The sequence below is a fragment of the Elaeis guineensis genome, chromosome 14, assembly GCF_000442705.2.
Source record: "Elaeis guineensis isolate ETL-2024a chromosome 14, EG11, whole genome shotgun sequence".
Lineage (NCBI taxonomy): Eukaryota > Viridiplantae > Streptophyta > Magnoliopsida > Arecales > Arecaceae > Elaeis > Elaeis guineensis.
In genome coordinates this window covers 63,891,404-63,914,344 of record NC_026006.2, presented here as the reverse complement: position 1 = coordinate 63,914,344, position 22,941 = coordinate 63,891,404, and the positions used below count along the sequence as shown (strand labels likewise).

The 22,941-nt window shown below is 38.0% G+C and overlaps 1 protein-coding gene and 1 pseudogene across 1 annotated transcript; one reads left to right on the top strand and one right to left on the bottom strand.

Moving 5' to 3' along the window:
- Positions 1-7,916: 7,916 nt before the first annotated feature.
- Positions 7,917-10,553, bottom strand: LOC140853659 (uncharacterized; the record flags this gene model as incomplete). The annotated part of the gene is made up of 2 exons (XM_073248308.1): positions 7,917-8,356; positions 10,005-10,553. Coding segments are annotated over 2 exons (603 nt in total), but the record flags the coding sequence as incomplete, so codon positions are not given.
- Positions 10,554-22,010: 11,457 nt separating this feature from the next.
- LOC109506587 (uncharacterized) lies at positions 22,011-22,698 on the top strand (annotated as a pseudogene).
- Positions 22,699-22,941: the final 243 nt, after the last annotated feature.

The window sequence follows — 22,941 nt, the reverse complement described above, 5'->3', positions numbered from 1 at the left end:
TATTTTGAAATGTTATTGTTGGGCCAACTCAGCAGCCGACCAATTCAACCATGAACCAACACAAACCAAAAAGAAACAAAAAGAAATAAAAAGCAGTTCAGATATATTTGTGTATGTTGGTTCGTCGTTGGATCGAGTCCAACAAAAAATCTCATGTCTTTCGAAATTTTGTCTGAAATCTTAGTAGATACTGGGCGAGAGATATTTGATGCCGAGAAATTATTATCTACGCCGTGCACGGAGTGCAGGTAACAATCTCTCCATCGAGGGGCAAAATACCGTGAATGCAAGTCAACGGTGGATGCCAACCGGCAGTCTAATCGATGCTCTAACGCATGAGTCGTGATGCCACTCATCTAGCACCTGCCACCTGCGGTCCTCTAATCAGAGCCATTGCTGATCTTTATACGGATAACGTCGACTGATCTACGGCTCAGATCTAGAGATTGCCCATTAGCTGCTCCGAAGATGGTGACACAGGAGCTGACCTCATATGCCACGTCAAGGGAATCCTTTTCCTCTAGGCACAAAGTCTAGATGTAGCTTCAGGGGTTATTTTGGTCAATTTGGAGATGGTCCCAAGTTCCTCGCGTGTTAGGCCGGCGTGCGTCACGACACGGGTGAGCTGAGGACTGGCTTGCGTCCTTATCTATCTTTATCTTTCAGTCCCCAAGTGCCAAGGCACCGCCCCAGGTTTAGCTTGCCAGGGTGGGGAACGTTACGAGGATGGACGGTGTTCCAGCGAGCCACGCATATCGTACTGATGATTGCGTAACGGAAGGGTTAACAGTGGAACAGATGATGACAACGTGACGAGTGCAGAATGACCCATTAGTTTGATTTTGTTGGCTATTCAAAACGAATTTGATCAGAAAGAATATGAAGTTTTGAAATCAGAAACAGAATGGATGATTCTTATTTTAACTATTTGATTGGAAAGAGTTTCATTTCAATTTCGATTTCGAAGTAGAATGAGAATGATCTAATTTATATAAAATTTAATTTTTATTTTTATCTATAGATTTAATTTTTTATTTCAATTTTAATTTCGATCGTGAACCAAACATTTAAGATGATTTTCAATTTCTATTCTAAATTATTTCGATTTTTATTTTTATATTAATTTTGATTACGAATCAAATATCTTAAAAAAAAATTTATGAATTTTGAAGTCACAAACTCTTCTCGATTAGGTTACGGGCATAAATTTTCTCAAGAGTTTCTCTTATTAGAATTTTTTTCCCTAGTTAGCAGTTAGCACTTATTACGTTTATACTCAACAACCAGGGCCTTATCTAGTCCTTGTACCAAGAAACAAAAGGTACTTAATATATCAAAACAACCAGGGCCTTATCTAGTCCTTGTACCAAGAAACAAAAGGTACTTAATATATATATATAAAAAAAAAAATTGTACCAAGTTCTTAATATATCAAAACAACCAGGGCCTTATCTAGTCCTTGTACCAAGAAACAAAAGGTACTTAATATATCAAAAAAAAAAAAAAAATTGTACCAAGAAACAAAAGGTACATAATATATCAAAAAAAAAAAAAAAATTCTGTGCATCTCTGGTGATAATACACAATGTTATTTCTCACTCCAGCTGATTTCAGTTACTAAGGTGCCAACTTAGCCTTCTGGTAACGTTTGTTGATGATTATAATAGAGATTTCAGTTTGAAAAACATCGTCATGAGGATTTATTTGAGATTGGGGATTAACTTCTTTCAATATGGGACAAAAAAAAAAAAAGGAGCCAGCTTATTAGTGCTCCACACGTCACTGATTTGGTACCTTGGACTCGTTTTGGTTTGGATAGCGTTATAATGACTATTATATTAGTACTAAAATGGCTTGGAGTTGCGACCAACAAGTTTGCTCCCATTCCCGCAGAGCAGAACTGATTGATACCAAGTTTGCTTTGCTTTCGGCAAAGCAGAACAAATTGACACCACGGCAACCTATAATGCTGACATAGCTCCACCAAAGGTATCCAAACAGACGGAAAACTTGAATTGCTCGTTAACTCTTTCACCAACATATGTCGTAATCACATCATTATTGTGGTCCAAGATGGAGATTTTAATCAGATTTTGCTACATTCACTAAGATCAAAGACAGAATATACTTATATTTAAGTGACACATACTCGGTCAACAAGCTTGAGTTCTCATAGTTGGTTATTTAGGCTCAGAATCCAGGATCCAAGTATGGACTACTATGTCTTTAGGAGAAGGATTTGAGAGTCCATGAGAGAATTCCAGTTGACAAACAAAGAGACCAGGTGGTCTACAGGGTTTCCAATAGTTATATTAAATGGATCAGAGATTTTGACACGAAAAAAAAAAAAAAAGAGAACCGTTAAACAAAAAAGCCATGCATGGGACATTTTACTAGCAGAGGCCGATTGCTAAAAAGCGTATGAAAACTAGCGTCTGACGGATCCAGAAGTTCGCATGGCTCCTTTAATTCTCGGCAACAAAGTCCAATTAATACATGAGTGCTTGGTGCTAGCATTCATCAGTGTCCGCCAATCCTTTCTTTTTCGAAATATGGTTTTGTCGAAAGAAAGGTCACATCATTCGTGAGCCTGAACTTGGAATTGGCTTAGATTTCTTTATATTATACTGGACCATTTGAAGATAAACTAAAGGCTGGCAAGCAGATGATAGGGAACAATCCTCCTGTCACTAATCAGGATAGTGGATAAGTTAGACCATGGTATACCGATATAGCTTGATTTTTATTCAAGGGAGAATTCGATGTGAAAAGGACTGCAGTGAGGGGGTGGTGCAGCCATGCAATTGGCTTTACTTGCCAGAGAGAAGGGATTAACCTTTGGCTACACTTGATCTGTCTTATTGTGAGCTGCAGCAGTGTCCATTTGTTTATTCGGAATATCTAGTGGTTCGGTCCTGAGGGCCTTTAAGATTTCAAAAATTCTAGTTAAAACTATCCTAAAGCATATGATTTCAACTAGGAACAAAAATTGCTGGAAGAAGAAATCATGACAGTCAAATGGTATAAAACATTATAAGGTTACGTAAAGTCCATTTGTTTACACTTATTTATTTTTGTAACATTGGAACTTTGACATTTGATCAGAACACATTCTTGCAACTCCCAACAAAGTTTTTTTTTTTTTCCCCTTTTTCCTTTGTTTTGGGGAAAGATTTCCAACAAAGAGTTATATTCCTACCTATTCTGATAAGGTTCCTCACCTTCTTTCTCCACAAGGTATTAATGTATTCTAAATCCTCAAAACACAAATTTTCTGTGATGTGCAAATTATTCCACGATCAAAATTTCTTTTTGTTCCACTACATAATTTAAGTTGTATATCTCTTCGTTAGTACAAATTTGTAGTCATTTTCGATACATTTGACTGTAGAATTCTCATTCGCAACAACTTTTCAACACTCAAATGTGTTCTAGTCTTCTTTGTCGGCCAGTGTTATGACACAGACTGCACTTCCTGCCTTGGATCATTGTAGCCAACTGCAATCTTGATGATACAATGCAATAATACAACACAACAAAAGCAGCCAATTGAAATTAATTTTACTTGGCACAACCTACTGGTATATAATGCAATATTGAGTTACCGGGCATCATGGACACCAAATCTAGTATGAGCATCTGAAACATTTTAAGAGTCCTGGGTTCATATGCAGAGAAAAGGATAGCATGACTTGAGTCTCACATAGAAGATGCTACTATTAAGACAGAGCTCAAGTTCCAAGGCAAAATATTGCATTCCCATTGAAGCAATCAGCAAGCTGCCTCTAGCTATGAAAGGATAACAAAGCCTTCTTTCGGTTTGTCTTTGTTCCGTTGTCGAATAAAAACTTCCAGAGCATGAATTTCCTGTCAATCTTTCACAATATTTTTACCACTTATCTGATGATTAAAAGAGCCTCTTAATTTTCCAAAGAGCAATGACCAATTTAAGTGATCCCCAGATGACAGAGACCATGTGACAGAAACGAACCAATACTTTCTCACTTTAAGATCAATTTAAAGATTCACTTGCTTAAATGTCACCCAAGGCTTTCTCTGTTACCTGGCACCTGTTCGCGCCTGCAAAACATTATCTAACATGCCGCACCTGCTATTTAATCACTGATTTGCGTTCAGACCATGGAAATTATCCAGTTCATACGGGCAAGATCACGCACATCTTCCAACAGGTAAACAGCCATTGCCTCTTTGTTGTAGTTCATTGAGTCATTAATCAGAGTGCTTTCCTGCCTCTGTTTTTTCTGAAAATCACCGGGCAGAACTGATTTTCTGATATTGGCTTATTGCTGCGAGATAGTTTTCTACATGGAAAATAAAGCATATGCAGTTTACAAGAAATCTTGATCCTCCCACACAATGCAACATGGCAGTCCACTTCCGCCTATGTTGCAACATGAAGTTTGAATGGACATACCGGAGGATGATTACCTGATCTGACAACTATGGTCTGCAGGTCTAAGTGCCTGTGGACAATGGCTACACTAATCAATAGTTCTTCTTTCAAAGAACAGAAAAAAAGTGCTTTCTTGTACGAAGATAGGCAAGGATATCTTCACCATTGCAATCATTGCTATAATAATTTGTTGTAGGAGACTAAGATGGAAGGAATTCCATTCTTCACAAAGATCTCTCAATGTTTGTGCACACCTCCTTTTTCATCTCCACTTGATAAGCTCTAGCAATACAGAGGATCTGAGTTTTCAAGAACTTTAAGAGTTAATTTCTTACCTAGGTAGTCACCATTGTGGTAGGTCAGAGAAATTTTCACGCACAATTTTAAGTGTTTCTATTGGCAACTCTGACTATGGTTACACAAGAGCTATAGTTAATATGAATATCGCTGTAAGTTCTAACATGGCAGTCATCCTCAATTTATGGAAACCACAAAATTAAAAGGCACCGGAATGTCAACAGATATCTGCCTATTCTCTAATTCATCCAATAGTACTCATTTTGGGAACGTCCAGTACTAAAGTCACTAAATGGATAAGTTGCCAATCCTTAAAACGGATATACTTTATCTGTTGGGTTATGGATACTAGTGAGTATTTTACCGGAGATTTCTATCAATCTACCTTTGTATGATTCTTGTTGAATTATATACTCAGGGGCAAGTGCAGCAAGAAGAATATACGGCTTTTTGAGAATGTGTCGTTTTGGAGATTCCGACAAGTTGTTTAATCAATACAAATTGTAATCCAGATCTCGCAGATATTTTGATTCCACTAAATGATGACGATTGTTGTCAGTGATGATATCCCCATTATTACTCATTTGGGATAATATCTCCAAGTCCATTTTGCAGAGAAAGATATCTTATCGACAAGATATTTTATTATTTCAAGGGAGGGATGCACCCATAAATTAAATGAATAAGAAGATCTTATGCACCTTCACTACTCTGTCCTTGAGGGTACTTGTGACTGGCACAACTGCTACATGCTAATACTCTGATCCTTGCATGAAATTTCTTTATGTTCATTAACAACAAAACTAGTAATAAAGCATCGTCTAAAGCTTTATCCCACAAATTGCAATCTCCTCTCATAGCCCAGCAAGCATCATTAATTTGCAGGCAATCTTTACAAGTAGATAATCTCTGGGCTGACTTTGCAGATCTCCTCCAGGTTATCATGGTTAGGTTCCATGGCAATACCCAGGGGAAATAATAAAAACTCTAGACATGCCAACTTCTGCTCTGCTAGACAAATAAACATTTGGTCATAAGTTTCATGACTGAGGCCTTCTTGTGATTCTACAATCAATCTAGAACTCCTTTGAGATTTGGTCACTCAAAGTTTCCTAAAAAGACTCCTAATTGACATATTCTAAAACAAAGATTTGGTCACGCAAGAAATTCATCCTGCAACGTGGAATAAAGACACCCGTGTGACTCGCAGGAGTTGGTTAAATGGATAGGGTGGTTGAATACCGTGTTGCCAAACCAGCAGGTGGCCCAATAAGATGTACCACAAGCATTTTCCTTCATAAAAAGATTTAAATAGCAACTAAAAAAGATTACTTGTATCTCAAGAAAGAGACAGTCAAAGCCATTTTTGAGAAAAAGGAGCCAGCAAGGGCTTGATTGAACTAGGTCTTTCCTGCTTTCAGATGCACCTCTAGAGATTATATTAGAAATGAAAATGGTTTAGTAAGTAAGAGACCTTTACAAAAATCTGTAGTGAGAGGAAAACTAATGATATGGGTTACCTAGGCCCATTTGGGCCTTGGACCAGGCCCAAAATCTAAGAAGCCCAAAGCCCATACAAAAAAAAAAGAAAAATAGGAAATGGGAAGAAGACTCCCATCGGGAGTCTTCTTCTCCGATGAATCCCGATCGGAGAAGAATTCTAGGATCCTTAAAACTCTAGAGCCCTCTATAAATAAGACTCTCCTCTCTCTCAAGAACCTCCATCAACGATCTTCAAGCTTGATTCCTCCTCTTTTTCCTTGGAAGCCGTGACACTCTCTTCTTGTGTTCGTCGGAAATCGAAGGTTGAAGAGGCCATCGGAGTTCAAGTAAGGGTTCAATCTTTCTTTCTCTCCCTCTTTTCTTTCTTTTCATGGTTTTAGACTCCTTGCCGGCCGTCGGGATCGCCCAAAATTTCATGAAACATGAAATCCCTGTTCGGCCGGAACCTTTTTCTCTCTTTTTCGGCCACTGGCGTCGTCGGTTGTGACGTCTCATCCCCGAGACCGGACCCTCATCTCTCTCTCTCTCTCTCACTTTTTCCTTGAGTTTTTGGCCATCGGCGACCGGCCAATGGTCAAAAATCATGAAGAAAGAGGACGGATCCCCTGTTTTTCGAGAAATAAAAAAAAAAAACTTCGCCGACCGAACCTTGCTGTCGGCCAGCCTTGCTCCGTTGCCGTTGACCGGACACCACCCACCTCGTCAGAGCTCGGGTCAGTGGGGGGGACCTCGTCGGTCTTCCTCTGTTTCGGTCCAAGAGAGGGCCGTGGGAAGAAGGAAAAGAAAAAGAAAAAGAAAAGAAAAGAAAAAAAAGAAAAAGAGAAAAAGAAAAAGAAAAAGAGAAAGAGAAAAAGAAAAAATAGAAAAAAAAGAAAGAGAGAATTTTTTCTCTCTCCTCTATCTATTTTTCTCTCTCCTCTCTCTACTTTCTCTCTCCATTTTCTCTCTCTATTTTCTCTCTCTAGACTTTTTTTCTCTCTTTATGGATTTTATCTCTCTAGGGTCTTTCTCTCCCTCTCTGATTGCATCACAGACCCTAGGATAAACTTGAGATAAAAATATGATGACCAGAGATTGCTCCGAAATTTGTGCAGTAGATTAGATCCTGATCTGATCCATATTTGAAATTGATAACATCAATTATGATTAATTCATATTAAGTCACTTTGATAGGACCTCTGATGATCTCGATCATGATTTTCTCATTTGAATGATACAAAGATTCTCTCTCCACTTCTCTCTCTATTTTCTCTCTCTAAAATTTTCTCTCTTCATGAATTTTCTCTCTCTAGAAGTCTTGTGGACCAATGGAGGGTCCAGATACTCAGACAAATCCTAATTTTGGTTAATCCTAGAGAGATCCTAGATTTGTGTTATTAGGATCGATTATCGGTAATTTTTTCATATATAATTTTTATATTTGATCAGGGTTATGAAGAGATATGATTGTCTGCATAAGATGTCAAGTGAAATATTTTATTTTCAAAATTCATAAATCAAAGAAGAACATGGATTTCTATGCTTGGATCAGTCATCAGTAATGGTAAGAATCCCTGTATATGATCACCATTATATATATGCTATTTTATCGTTGATCTTGCATTATTGGTTTTGCATTATTAGATTTGAGATCGATGAATTTGCTATATCCGAGACACCATTATTTGCTTATATAATTTTGAGCATGAGTATGTTATGTCAATATATATGTATCAGAGATTAATGGCATGATTATATGGATATGACATATCTAAATTGATCATAATGCAAGTTGGAATTGATTTGATGAAATCAACACATAATGATTAAATGAAAAGAAAGAGATATATGGTATGGACTATCCTTGTCATGTGGAACAGTCCGTCAGGAGCTTATGCCTGGGACAGCCGGCCAGGAGCTTATGTCTGGCACAGCCCGCCAGGAGCTTATGCCTGAGACAGTCCCCACTGGCTTATAGGTGGATCAGCCGGCCAGGAGCTCATGCCTGGAATAGTCCGCCAGGAGCTCATGCCTGAGATAGCCCGCCAGGAGCTCATATCTGGGACAGCCTCTCACGAATTTTTGTACGTGGGATAGTCGGTCAGGAGCTCATCCTAGGACAGTCTTGAAAGACTTGTAAGCGGACTTTGATTCGGATGATGACTGAAATATAGACTTGGTTAGTCCAGAGCCAGAAAGAAAATGTTAAAAATCATGTGATTATGAAAAGAGAAATGAAAGATAAGATATGAAATAATTGTTGAACAAAAGTGTTTCATCTGTTAACATATGATGATGCATCTATTTTAACAAGACAGAAAATTTATGGATGTTTGCATTATTCTGGACATTAAATATGAGATTTTATATTTTATTGCTTATCCTTTTTTTCAGATTATATTACTATATCAGTGTGATATGAAAATTCTTACTGGACTGTAAAGCTCACACCCCTTCATCTTTCTTTTTTTTCTCAAAGTTACAGGATGCTCATGATTGGCTGTGGTATGGATTTGCGGATGAGCAGATATATAGATAAAGTGCCATGATACCTGATCAGAGGATTGAAAGAATTTCAATTGTAATTATGTAAGTTTTACAAATTATTATTGAAATTAGATATTATGGATGTTGAGGTTGTAATGAAATATTTTTGGTTTTGCATATTTTTTAGGACTTGCTTTAAGGAGTGTGCGGCCATCACGTATCCGAACCGGCTATTGAGTTTCGAACATGACACCACGCCTTTCCCTGAAAACCGAATGAAGATCTGGCTCCTCAATACAAAGTGGAATCCAGCAAAAAAGAAGACAATTGTGGTATTATTGACCAACCATGAACAGTTAAACAACACTGAATAAGACACATATGAGGCAGTGACAATAAGAGCACAACAAAATAATGCAAATTTTTAGTTCAAGATTTTAAAGTCGTCCAATGCAAACTCCGAAACAGTAGTCCATGTGAATCACGTGCAGTTTAATGCATGGTGCATGGATAAGTTTCACAGGATGCATTGAACACGATTAAAAAAGCAAGTATGTCAAAGGCCAGGGTGGACTCCCACATCTTCATGAAAGAAAGATCTAATCGTAGGGGTTATTTTCAGTGCAGTGACACCTTTGATGGATGAAGTAATGGGCGGCTAAGAAGAATCTCAAAAAATGGTAACAACAGAAGAGCAATGTTGGGAATAGACATCATTTATCATTCACACACACAGAACACATACACACATAAAGATAATTATATGAGTAAAGAAGAAGATGACCTACCAAAGTGATCATTTTTGTTCCCTCATCCCATTATTATTTTATTACAAATCATAATTATTTCAGTGTAATGAATAACGATGGATATTAGGTAAATTAGGACGTTTGATGCCTTAACTATTCTACTAAACGAAAATGAAAAGAAAAGACCATCCACCTAAATACTGTCTACAAGAACCCACAATAATATAAAAATTAAAATTTCTCTTTCTACAGGTTCTCAACTGCTGATGGTCTAATTAAGAATCGCAATAGTCAAAACCGCAAGATATGTAAAAAAAAAAAACTAAAATAAAATCATCAGTGAGAGAACTCTTCAAACCATCTGCTGTCCCCGACATAAACCTTAACCATTAAATTCTTATAAACCAATAAATTCAATAAATTCCACAAAAAGGATAAGAACTTGATGATCCTGAATCCAATAAATTCATCGAAATCCATAGCTTCACTAAACTCAAATCCCCAGATAATCCAAAATCCTAGCAAGACAACTACGCCCATAAACTCAAAGACAAGAAACCACCCAAAGATCTCACCTTTTGCTCATTCCGCGGGCAGCTGTAGCCACTGTGGTACATCTGTCCCACCAGCACCTGCATCATCGGGTCCCCGCTCCTCACCTCATTGAGCGCGTCTTGGAACCACCACCTCATGCAGTCTGACACCATCTCAGACAGGGGCACGTGGCGCTCCTGCCGCTCCCCATCCTCCATGACCTGGACTGCCGGCCGCGGATCTTCGGTGCTCGCCCGAGCGACGGTGGTGGCTGCTGAGGCCTCCTTGTTCGAAGCCAGCGATCTGAGGTCGGGCTTCGAGTGCTTCGCCCTCCTTATTCTCTCGATGGCGATGCGGGCAAACTTCTCGAGGCTCGTAGCCAAGGAGAGCCCTTTGCCTATAAAAGGAAGAGACCAAGACGGAGAGGAGAGCGAGCTCGAAGAAATATTGAGGACAGGATGGGGGTTGGTCGAGCAATTGAGGAGCGGTGATGGACTTCGTGCTTCGGAAGTGAATGACCACCAAAGGGAGAAGAACAGAGGCACCGAGAGAAGCCTGAATAAAGGCGGCGGAGGGGGGTCGGGGTCATGGCCAGGGAGATTTTAGATTCTCTGATGGCCCTGGGCCTACGCTATTCGCTGAGGGTGGTGGGGCTCGATTTATAATAGCCATCTGATCGAGACGAGGGGGCCAAAGATCCGACCCTTTTATCCCGTGTTCAGATCAGAGCACTGGGTTACCGCTTGTCCATCAATTAAAGAACACCTCAACTTTTCTAGATATCCTTAGACACGAAGGAACTTGGGGAGTGAGGAGTTCATCATGCATCATGTCCCGTCAGTAGCGCTCATTGGCTTATTTAGGTCAGCGGGCTGGTTGACTGAGGATAAATGGTTCTTAGATCAGTTGTTTTAATAGATTTCACTAACTAAATTTTTAAAATTTAGAATCAGATTGGCATTGTGTTTAAAACATGGAGGCATATTTTATTGGATCATGCAGATAGAAATATAGACCTATGATATAGAGCTGAAAAATTATGATCGATTTGTCAAACTTTGTTAAACTATTTAGGATCAATAAAAATTCTTATTTGCAACTGTATATAGTAAAACAAGCAAGATGATGATATGTATTACGGTAGTATCCTGAGTGTCTCGAATCTGATGTGTTGTCATTGATATCTCTAATCGATGGGTTGTTCATGCAGTTGCCGATCTAAATGCAGAACTGAGGTACGTAGAGCAGAGCTATTTACTTCTGATTTGTTACACGAACTATTTGTCTCGATTAGCTTTCCATAGTTTCAGCCAATCAGCTTTCGGGCACGTGTTATAACTGTCCACTCCGAGTCGATGGGCTCAAGTGTAACCAACTCTCCTGATTTCGTGGGAGCGATTGAGGGCTGAAATATCTCGCCAGCTATGACATGTTGAATGGTCCTGTAATTTCATGATTGCACGATCTCACAGCTGTTCAACCAGCTGTCTGACGATATTCTTTATAAATCATTAAAGTTTCGAGGACCAAAGTAAGTTAAGCAATCCATTTTGGAGAACTCGTTGCTGTTCTCTTTGTTCTTTGAATCTGACTTGAACATCGGAGAATACTTGCATAAGCGAAAACCTCATGCTCGGACTTCTTTTGCAGATCACTCCAACACTCTCTGTGTGATAACCCGGCCCGATGGGCCAAAAGCCCACTAAGCCCATTAAAAAAAAAACAGGGAGGAAGACTCCCGATCGGAGTCTTCCTCTTCCCCGGTTCTGATCAGGAATCGGAGTCCTAGGGCCATTAAAAGACCTTAGGACGAGCTCTATAAGAACCTCCCCTCTAAGAGTAGACCCATCAGTCACCGACGATCGTCGGAGTTCCTCTCCGATTTTTTCGATTGAAGCCACGGCCCCTCGACTCGTGCTCGCCGCGGTTTCACGCCGGTGGGGGTCATCGGAGGCTGTGGTAAGGCCTCCTTCCTCTTCCTCTCTTCTCTCCCTTCTTTCCTGCGCCTGTGGGCACGATTGCCAGTGACAGGTGTCACCAAATTTTGTCAGAAAAGAAAATTCCTGTTCGGCCACTTCTTTTTTCTGATTTTTCGGCACCGACGGTCACCACCGACCGCCGACCTTGGCCCCTCCAAATTCGAAAAGCTCTCCCCTCGTAGCTGGCCACCGTCATGATCGAGGGTGGCTATGAACAGCCGGTCAAAGGGTATGGGGACCTCTAGGTCCCCTATTTCGGCCAAAGAAGGCCACAGGAAGAAAAGAAAAAAAAAAAGAAAAGGAAAAAAAAGAAAAGAAAAGGAAAAAGAAAAGAAAAGGAAAAAGAAAAGAAAAAGAAAAGAAAAAGGGAAAAGAAAAAAAAAAGAAAAGAAAAAAAAATATATTTATATAATAATAATAATAATAATAATAAATAATAACAATACACATGAAAGGAAGTTTCTCTCATCCCTCTCTAAAATCTTTCTCTCTCTAGAATTGGACACTTTCTCTCTCTATTTTCTCTCTCTAAAAATTTTCTCTCTCTAAGAAGCCCTATGAATCTCCTATTAGGCCACCTTCTCCACTCCTAGGGACCTATGACCTTAAATCGGTTTAGAGCCGAAGGGAGAGATTTATTGGATTGATCATCATATCGATCATTTTTTTATATTATAAAATTTTATTAAATATATGAAATAAAATTTATTGATGATTTAATATTTTAAATAGGACTGTCCGATTCTTTTAAGGAAGATTAAAAGGTCTAGGACGATCGAGGTAAGTAGATCTTATGCTCTTTATTTATTTTTAAATGATCATATTTTTATACAAAGAATTGCTATTGATGAAATCATAATTTTTCATAAAATAAGGATCGACATATGTGATATGAAAAAGTATATTTTATTATGAGCATTGATTTCATGAATATGTCTTATGAAAATAGCATGATTATGAAGCATGAATTTTATTGTTTTTCCATTTATGTATATGTATACTTTAAGAAAAAGATATAATGATTTCAAAGGCTCTTAGATAGCTATGAATGAATCCCTTTGGGAAGGTCGACATCCGGAGCTAGCATCCATATGAAACATGACCTTGCCAGCGGGTATAAAGTTGGCACATGAATTAAGAATTTTGTCGATTAAGAAACATGGCCCTGTCATGGGTATAATAGTGACCTTAGCATGAATGTCTGTGAGCAATATTTTGAAACATGACATGAATACATGATGAAAATGATTTACGATTCATAATTGTGAAATATACATGATTTATGCATGCATGATGAGCTTATAACTTGTTTTATTATATGCTCTATGAAATATTTATTTTTACAATAATTATTATTTGTTCAATAATGCATTATCATAGAAAACTTATGCTTGGTCCGGTAAGGAAGCGGAAGTCTACTTACTGAGCTGGTGTAGCTCATATTCTTTTTATTTTTTTTTCATGTACAGAGAAATAAGGCTAGGACTGATGGAAAGAGAATCCAAGCTTGGGGATCAGCAAAGCAAGCTTGAAAATTTTGCACTAGGAATTCAGTTTATGTTTATGGATTGTAGTCATTATGAATTTTAAGACTTGGATTATTTCATCTTTGGATTTAGATGCTCTGAACCAGTTTTGGTTTAATTAAATATTTGAATTGAACTTTATTATTACATTTATTTGTGATACACCTGTTATTATATTTAAGAAGATGAATTTTAGCTTCGTGTTATCGTGGGTCCATCTCTCGGTGGCATGGCCGTGTTATGTCCCGGGTTTGGGGTGTGACATTTTATGGTATCAGAGCGATAGGTTTAATCAAGGGTAAAACTTAAAACCTAACAGTGGGTAGTTAGGTTATGCATAGTTAGACTCTGACTTAAATTATTAACTGTACTGCAACTCTATTATAAAATAATGTAATAATGTTGGCATTTGAATAGGAAGCGATGAGCGATAGGGAGGGCGAGATCTTGGCAAATATGGCTGCTAGGACAAGAGGAGCAAGAGGAGCAAGATTGACGTCGCGGGAAGCTGACAATCAATCAGTTGAGCGGGCTCCTGAAGCACCGGCCACACAGGCGGACATTGTTGGTGTATGTCAAGTGGTGGCTCAGCTTATCCAACAGCAGACACAGACTGCTCCTCGACCGACATTATCTATGGAGTCATACTACGAGAGATTCAGAAGGCTCAACCCACCTCTATTTGAGGGTGGATCTGATCCTATGGCTGCAGAGACATGGATTCGAGAGATGGAAAAGATGTTTGATGCCCTGTAATACCTTTAGAATGTGAAGGTCCGATTAGCCGTTCCTATGTTAAAAGAAAATGCCGAGTTTTGGTGGACTGCAATGAAAGCTGCCTATGGGAACAATGATGATCAGCTCACTTGAGAAGAATTCAAAGAGATATTTTATGATCAGTACTTTTCGGAGACAATGAGATTGGTAAAAAAAAATGAGTTTCTAGCCTTAAAGCAAAATGATGATATGACGGTGTTAGAATATGCTAACAAATTTAATGAGCTAGGCTGCTTCTGCCTCCAGCTTATGAAATTCGAAAGGAGTAAAGCTAATAGATTCGAACAAGGTCTAAGATATGGAATTCGATCCCGTCTGTCTTCTCATATTTTCAATAACTACAAGGACGTACTGGAGCGAGCTTTGAAAGTGGAGTCTGAATTGAAAAGAGCAGATCTAGAAAGAGGAGATAAGAAGAGACTGAGATAAGCAGAAAATCTAAAGGATCAGCAGAAAAATTTCAAAAATAATAACTCTGATAAGAAAAAAGAATCTTCATCCTGCTCCTACTATGGAAAAAATCACAATGGACCTTGTCTCAAGAGGATAGGAGCATGCTTCTTATGTGGTGAGAAAGGACATATGGCTCGTGATTGTCCAAATAAGAAAAGAGATGACTCTAGACCTAACAAACCAGTTGATCAAAAACAAAAAAAAATGCATGAGTGTTTATTTTAAACCAGCAAGAGGCCAATGCAAATGATCAAGTGGTGACAGGTATTATCTCAGTCAATTCTATTCATGCTTGGGTGTTATTCGATTCTGGCTCTTCACGCTCTTTTATATCTCTCAAGTTTGCTACTTCTTTGAATTGTGTGCCTGGAAAACTAAATGAACCATTATATGTTAGCACACCTTTTAAAAATATTATTGTTGCTAACATTATTTTTAAGAATTACATAATCTAAATAGAAGAAAAAGAATTAGCAGCAGATTTGATTCAGCTAAATATGTATGATTTTGACATTATTCTTGGGATGAACTGGTTATCTTCATACCATGCACATATTGATTGTTTTGGAAAAAGAGTAGTATTTTAAATTCCGGATGAACCGCAATTCTTCTTTCAAGGCGAAGTTCATAATACGAAACCCAAACAATCTTTGGGTATTATCTCAATCATGAACGCAAGAAAAGCTTTAAGGAAAGGATGCAAAGCATTTTTGGCCCATGTAATAAACGTCGAGAAGGAAAAGATAAAGTTGGATGATATCCCAATTATCAAAAATTTTTTTGATATTTTTTCAGATGAACTACCCGGACTGCCCCCAGAGCGTGAGGTTAAATTTAAAATTGATATCACCCCAGGAACCGGACCTATTTCAAAACCTCCTTATCGGATGGCTCCCGTAGAATTACGAGAATTAAAGGATCAACTACAAGAATTTTTGAATAAAAAGTTTGTTCGACCAAGTACATCATCTTGGAGAGCTCCTGTGTTATTTGTGAAAAAGAAAGATGGGAGCATGCGTTTATGCATTGACTATCGGGAGTTGAACAAGGTAACCATAAAGAATAAATATCCTCTTCCTCGAATAGATGACTTATTTGATCAACTTCAGGGTGTACAAGTTTTCTCCAAAATTGACTTACGATCAGGCTATCATCAACTAAGAATTAGAGATGAAGATGTACCTAAGACTGCATTTAAAACTAGGTATGGCCATTATAAATTTTTAGTAATGCCTTTTGGACTAACTAATGCACCGGCTGTTTTTATGGATATGATGAACAGGATTTTCAAACCGTATCTGGATCAATTTGTTGTTATTTTTATTGATGATATCCTAGTGTATTCTAAAAATATAGAGGAACATGAGAGACATTTGAGGATCGTGTTTCAGACCTTGAGAAAAGAGAAGCTCTTCGCCAAGCTTAGCAAGTGTGAATTCTGGTTGGATAGTGTTGTCTTCCTCGGCCATGTAATATCTAAGGAAGAAATCTCAGTCGATCCAAAGAAGATAGAAGCCGTGGTAAATTGGCCTTGTCCGACTAATGTGACAGAAGTTAGAAGCTTCTTAGGCTTGGCTGGTTATTATAGAAGATTCATCGAGGGATTTTTTCAAATTGCAATTCCTCTGACTTGCTTAACTCAGAAATGAATAAAATTTGAATGGAGCAGTGAATGTGAGCAGAGTTTTCAAGATCTGAAGCAACGATTGATATCTGTCCCAGTTCTTACTTTACCATCTAATAAGGGAGGATTTGTTATTTATAGTGATGCTTTCAAGAAGGGATTAGGTTGTGTATTGATGCAGAACGATAAGGTCATAGCTTATGCTTCTCGATAACTAAAAGTCTATGAGCAGAATTATCCGACACATGATTTGGAGTTAGCGGCTATTATTTTTGCTTTGAAGATTTGGCGACACTATTTATATGGTGAATCATATGAAATCTTTACTGATCATAAAAGCTTGAAATACTTATTTACTCAAAAAGAGTTGAACATGAGGCAAAGAAGGTGGCTTGAACTATTAAAAGATTATGATTTAAATATTAAATATCACCCTGGAAAAGCCAATGTGGTGGCAGATACACTTAGTAGGAAGTCTTCAGCGAATGTGATGACTCTGCTATCCTTTCAGCAACAAATTCTGAGAGATCTTGAAGATTTACAAATTGAAGTGACTTGTACTGATGTTAAGAATGTGTTAGCAAATTTAATGGTACAACCAGCATTGATCGAACAGATAAAAGCAGCCCAACAAAGTGATATTCATTTATGTCAGTTTAAGAAGGATAAGGAGAAAGGGCTACGAACTGAGTTTAGGCTACATACAGATGGAACTCTTTATTTTGGGAACAGATTATGTATACCAAGAGATCCTGAACTAAAAAAAAAAATTTGAAAGAAGCCCATAAATTCTGTTTCTCCTTTCATCCCGGTAGTACAAAGACGTATAGAGATGTAAAACAACTCTTCTGATGGAATGGAATGAAGCAGGAGATAGCTCGGTTTGTATCTCAATGCTTGGTATGCCAGCAAGTGAAAGCCGAACATCAAAGATCTGCTGGTTTGCTAAGACCATTAGAGATACCAGAATGAAAATGGGAGCATATCACGATGGATTTCGTTACTGGACTTCCAAGAACAACAAGAAAAAATGATGCAGTGTGGGTGATTGTTGATCGACTTACTAAATTAGCTCATTTCTATCTTTTCGAGTTGACACTCCACTTGATAAGTTAGCCCAGATGTATATTGATGGAATTATACGTCTGTACGGTGTTCCAATAAGTATTGTGTCTGATCGAGATCCACGATTCGTATCTAGATTTTGGAAAAGTTTTCAAGATGCTTTGGGGATATAATTGAGGCTTAGTACTGCATTCCATCCCTAGACCGATGGCCAATCTGAAAGGATAATTCAAACTCTTGAGGATATGTTAAGAGCTTGTGCTTTGGACTTCGGAGGATATTGGGATAATCATGTGACATTGATTGAATTTGCATATAACAACAGTTTTCATTCTAGTATCCGGATGGCATCCTATGAAGTCCTATATGGAAGAAAGTGTAGATCCCCTCTGTATTGGGATGAAGTAGGTGAAAAGAAATTAATAGGTCCCGAGTTAGTTCAAGATGCTAGAGATAAAATTTATCTAATCAAGAGAAGACTCAAGGCAGCACAGGATAGACAGAAGAGTTGGGCAGATAGAAAAAGAAGAGAATTAGAATTTCAGGTCGGTGATCATATTTTTTTAAAAGTATCACCTACTAAGGGTGTCATGAGGTTTGGGAGACACGGCAAGCTGAGTCCGCGATATATTGGACCTTTTGAAATTTTAAATCGAGTAGGAGATGTTGCTTACGAACTAGCCTTACTACTTGATTTATCCAAAGTGCACAATGTCTTTCATGTTTCACTACTGAGAAAGTTTATACCTGATCCAAACAGTGTGATAAAGTACGAGCCATTGTAAGTTCATGAAGATCTAACCTATGAAGAATTTCTCCTCCAAATTATTGATCGAAAAGAGCAAGTTCTAAGACGGCGTATCATTCCGTATGTAAAGATTCATTGGAGTAATCATGAAGAGAGAGAGGCCACTTGAGAGCTTGAAGATGATATGAAGATGAGATATCCATACTTATTTGAAAATGAAGGTATGTTAAATTTCGAAGACGAAATTTTTTTTAAGGAGGGTAGAATGTGATAACCCAGCCCGATGGGCCAAAAGCCCACTAAGCCCATTAAAAAAAAAAAATAGGGAGGAAGACTCCCAATCGGAGTCTTCCTCTTCTCCGGTTTCGATCAGGAATCGGAGTCCTAGGGCCATTAAAAGATCCTAGGACGAGCTTTATAAGAACCCCCCTCCTCTCCTCTAAGAGTAGATCCATCAGTCATCGATGATCGTCGGAGTTCCTCTCCGATTTTTTTTGATTGAAGCCGCGGCCCCTCGACTCGTGCTCATCGCGATTTCACGCAAGTGGGGGTCATCGGAGGCTGTGGTAAGGCCTCCTTCCTCTTCCTCTCTTCTCTCCCTTCTTTTTCGTGCTTGTGGGCACGATTGTTGGCGACAGGTGTCGTCGAATTTTGTCGGAAAAGAAAACCCCTGTTCGGTCTCTTCTTTTTCCTGATTTTCCAGCACCGACGATCACCACGACCGCCGACCTTGGCCCCTCCAAATTCGAAAAGCTCTCCCCTCGCCGTCGGCCACCGTCATGATCGGGGGTGGCTACGAACAGTCGGTCAAAGGGTACGGGGACCTCTAGGTCCCCTGTTTCGGCCAAAGAAGGCCACGGGAAAAAAGGAAAAAAAAAGAAAAGAAAAGAAAAGAAAAGGAAAAAGGAAAGAAAAGGAAAAAGAAAAGAAAAAGAAAAGAAAAAGGGAAAAGAAAAAAAAAGAAAAAGAAAAGAAAAGAAAAATATATATTTATATAATAATAATAATAATAATAATAATAAATAATAATAATAATAATACACATGAAAGGATGTTTCTCTCATCCCTCTCTAAAATCTTTCTCTCTCTAGAATTGGACTCTTTCTCTCTCTACTTTCTCTCTCTAAAAATTTTTTTTCTCTAAGAAGTCCTATGAATCCCCTATTAGGCCACCTTCTCCACTCCTAGGGATCTATGACCTTAAATCGGTTTAGAGCCGAAGGAAGAGATTTATTGGATTGATCATCATATCGGTCAATTCTTTATATTATAAAATTTTATTAAATATATGAAATAAAATTTATTGATGATTTAATATTTTAAATAGGACTGTTCGATTCTTTTAAGGAAGATTAAAAGGTCCAGGACGATCGAAGTAAGTAGATCTTATGCTCTTTATTTATTTTTAAATGATCATATTTTTATACAAAGAATTACTATTGATGAAATCATAATTTTTCATAAAATAAGGATTGGCATATGTGATATGAAAAAGCATATTTTATTATGAGCATTGATTTCATGAATATGTCTTATGAAAATAGCATGATTATGAAGCATGAATTTTATTATTTTTCCATCTATATATATGTATGCTTTAAGAAAAAGATATAATGATTTCAAAGGCTCTCAGATAGCTATGAATGAATCTCTTTGAGAAGGTCGACATCCGGAGCTAGCATCCATACGAAATATGGCCCTGCCAGTGGGTATAAAGTTGGCACATGAATTAAGAACTCTGTCGATTAAGAAACATGATCCTGTCACGGGTATAATAGTGACCTTAGCACGAATGTCTGTGAGCAATGTTTTGAAACATGACATGAATACATGATGAAAATGATTTACGATTCATAATTATGAAATATACATGATTTATGCATGCATGATGAGCTTATAACTTGTTTTATTATATGCTCTATGAAATATTTATTTTTATAATAATTGTTATTTGTTAAATGATGCATTATCATAGAAAACTTATGCTTGATCCGGTAAGGAAGCGAAAGTCTACTTACTGAGCTGGTGTAGCTCATATTCTTTTTGTTTTCTTTTTCATGTACAGAGAAATAAGGCTAGGACTGATGGAAAGAGAATCCAGGCTTGGAGATCAGCAAAGCAAGCTTGAAAATTTTACACTAAGAATTCAGTTTATGTTTATGAATTGTAGTCATTATGAATTTTAAGACTTGGATTATTTCATCTTTGGATTTAGATGCTCTGAACCAGTTTTGGTTTAATTAAATATTTGAATTGAACTTTATTATTACATTTATTTGTGATACACCTGTTATTATATTTAAGAAGATGAATTTTGGCTTCGTGTTATCGTGGGTCCATCCTTCGGTGGCATGGCCGTGTTATGTCCCGAGTTTGGGGCGTGACACTCTGCACAAGAACTAGACATCTGCCTTCCGATCTAGCCTAAATGAACAGCAATAATATGTATTATTGTAGATTTTCGAGATTAGATTGAGGCCGGTGGCCCAAATTGAGCTGAGGTCCGTATGGTTGCCAACGCTTAGAGTTGTAGGATGGACCTGTATAAGAGGTTCTCTTATCGAAGTATTTTTGGCAGGGGATCTGAATCTGAGATTCATAGATTCAATGGTTTAAGCCTAAAAGAAGAGATGAGTTATAGTACCAATGGTCAAAAAAAATTATGAAAAATAACGTATCGATTGAATATGGAGCCCAACTAAATGGGCTTGAGCACTAAATAGATCAATGAGTTCATTACAAGTCGGTCATTTCTAATTTGTTGGGGGTTATCTCAAATTTGGATCAAGACATATAGGCCTTGATATGTGAGATCTACCTGACTCGAACTTGACTCAACCGGCCGATTGCTAGCCCTACTCCCGCACCCTATTGGTCTTTTTTGATGATAATTTTTTCACATCAAAGTGCGAATGCGGTTCGAGATATGTTAGGCTCAGATATCTATTTGATGAGACAATAGATATGTGGCTTAAGGTATGTCCACCCTGTGATTGATCTCTCTTCCTCTCGTCCCGTGGCGTCGCGAGCCCTAAGATTTCTAATTTTTCTCCACACCCTCCATGGAATCAGTTACCTTCTCTTCCCTTCTCTCCATCTTCCTTCCCTCATTTTCTCTCCATAGATCTCCTCGACGACTCTTTGAGTGCCCCATAACCGTCTCAGATCCACTGGAAATGGGGCCCCGCGCCATCCGAACGATTCATTGACGAAGAGCTCTCCGATCTCTTCTCTGTCGATCCTAAATCCTTGAATCCTCGCGCTTTTATTGAGAAACTAGCCGAAGAATTGATGAAAACTCATGTTTGTGATCGTCTCCTCATGCTTGGAGGGGAAAATCTTTGCCTATGTACTGAATAGGGGAAATTTGGGTAGTGCATGGATGGTAATGTCGATTTGTTTGGGAGAAAGAAATATTTTTTTGATTTCTGGAAGAAATATTATTCCGTATGAAGAACAATAGAATAGAAGTCAATTCAGAAACTTTGGGCATCCCAATGCATAGCTTGGTAAGGGCTGGTCATTTTTCAAGCAATTCAATTTTTAAAAAGATTGGAAGAGGTTGGGGCTAAATGTGATTTGGAGTCCTTCAATGTATTATTGAAGTCTCTGGCGTTGGTCTCATTTTTAGGTTGCAGGCTCTTTTTTTAACACAACCAAAGGAAGTACCCATTCATAACATGTCAGATAATGCAATCATTGAATGAGTTGACATGGCGGATGATTGTTGCGGCTGAGATGATAACTGATTGGTGGAGCCCTGATCCTATTACATCCAGTCACTGTATTGAGGCATTAGAAAATGTTGGCTAGATAGATGATTCTTATAATGTCTCTTAGAAGATGGACGAGAAAAGGCTGGATTCCTGATAATCATGACCTATAATACACTGGTTTCTGATTTTATTTCAGTTGGAGATTTAGAGAAATACTTTAAATATTATAAGGATATGTCCAAAAAGAACTGTTTGCTGAATATTGATACTTTTTAACAATTTGACAATTGCTCTTCAGAAAGTTTGAAGAGTGGCAGTCGCTCTTGAAATGTTTGATGAGTTGTTGTGTTTGGGAGGTTTGCTGGTGTTGGGATGATTACTTCATTTGTTGAGCCTTTGTGTAGTTCTGGATCTCCTCATGCTGAAAAGTGGGATGCAAGTCATCTATGAAAGCTTATAAGCTTTTAATTATGAGGCTGAAGCTTTGGGAGGGATGCAAGAGCGTGGTTATGCTTTTGGTAAGGAGGTCTTTGAGTATAATGCAATGGAATTTGCAGTATCAGGTATGTTGGTGACGGTGTGCTTATGTTGGAGTCGTCAATGTGGAAAGGCTTTTGTCTTGGAAAGTTTGTTTATAGAAAACTGAACAGCCCATTGCTTGGAGATTTATATGGTTGGCTGAAGACTACCTTCTTTTGATGGTCAAAGATGCATGTACAAATGCAAACACAAAACTTTTCCTATGCTAATGGTTGGCATTTTTAAGCTAGGGGTTCAACTCAACTTGTTCTTCTACAGTCATAGGTGGTCGGTATCTCCATTAGATATGAAGAAATGATTCACTATTCTGTAAAATCTCAGCCGCTTATATTGGATTTCATAGATATGTTTCTTGAGAGATATCAAATGTGGAACCATGATTTCAACAATCTTTTGAGATACATTTTAAATTTAAGAAGGAACTTTAGTGATAAATATATTAGCTGTACCCTCCAAGTTTAATTCATTAATTGCTTATTGAAACTTAGCCCTAGCAACATTCAAGTAGGACAAACTATAGAAGGACCTACTTCCCCTTTTGAAATTTATA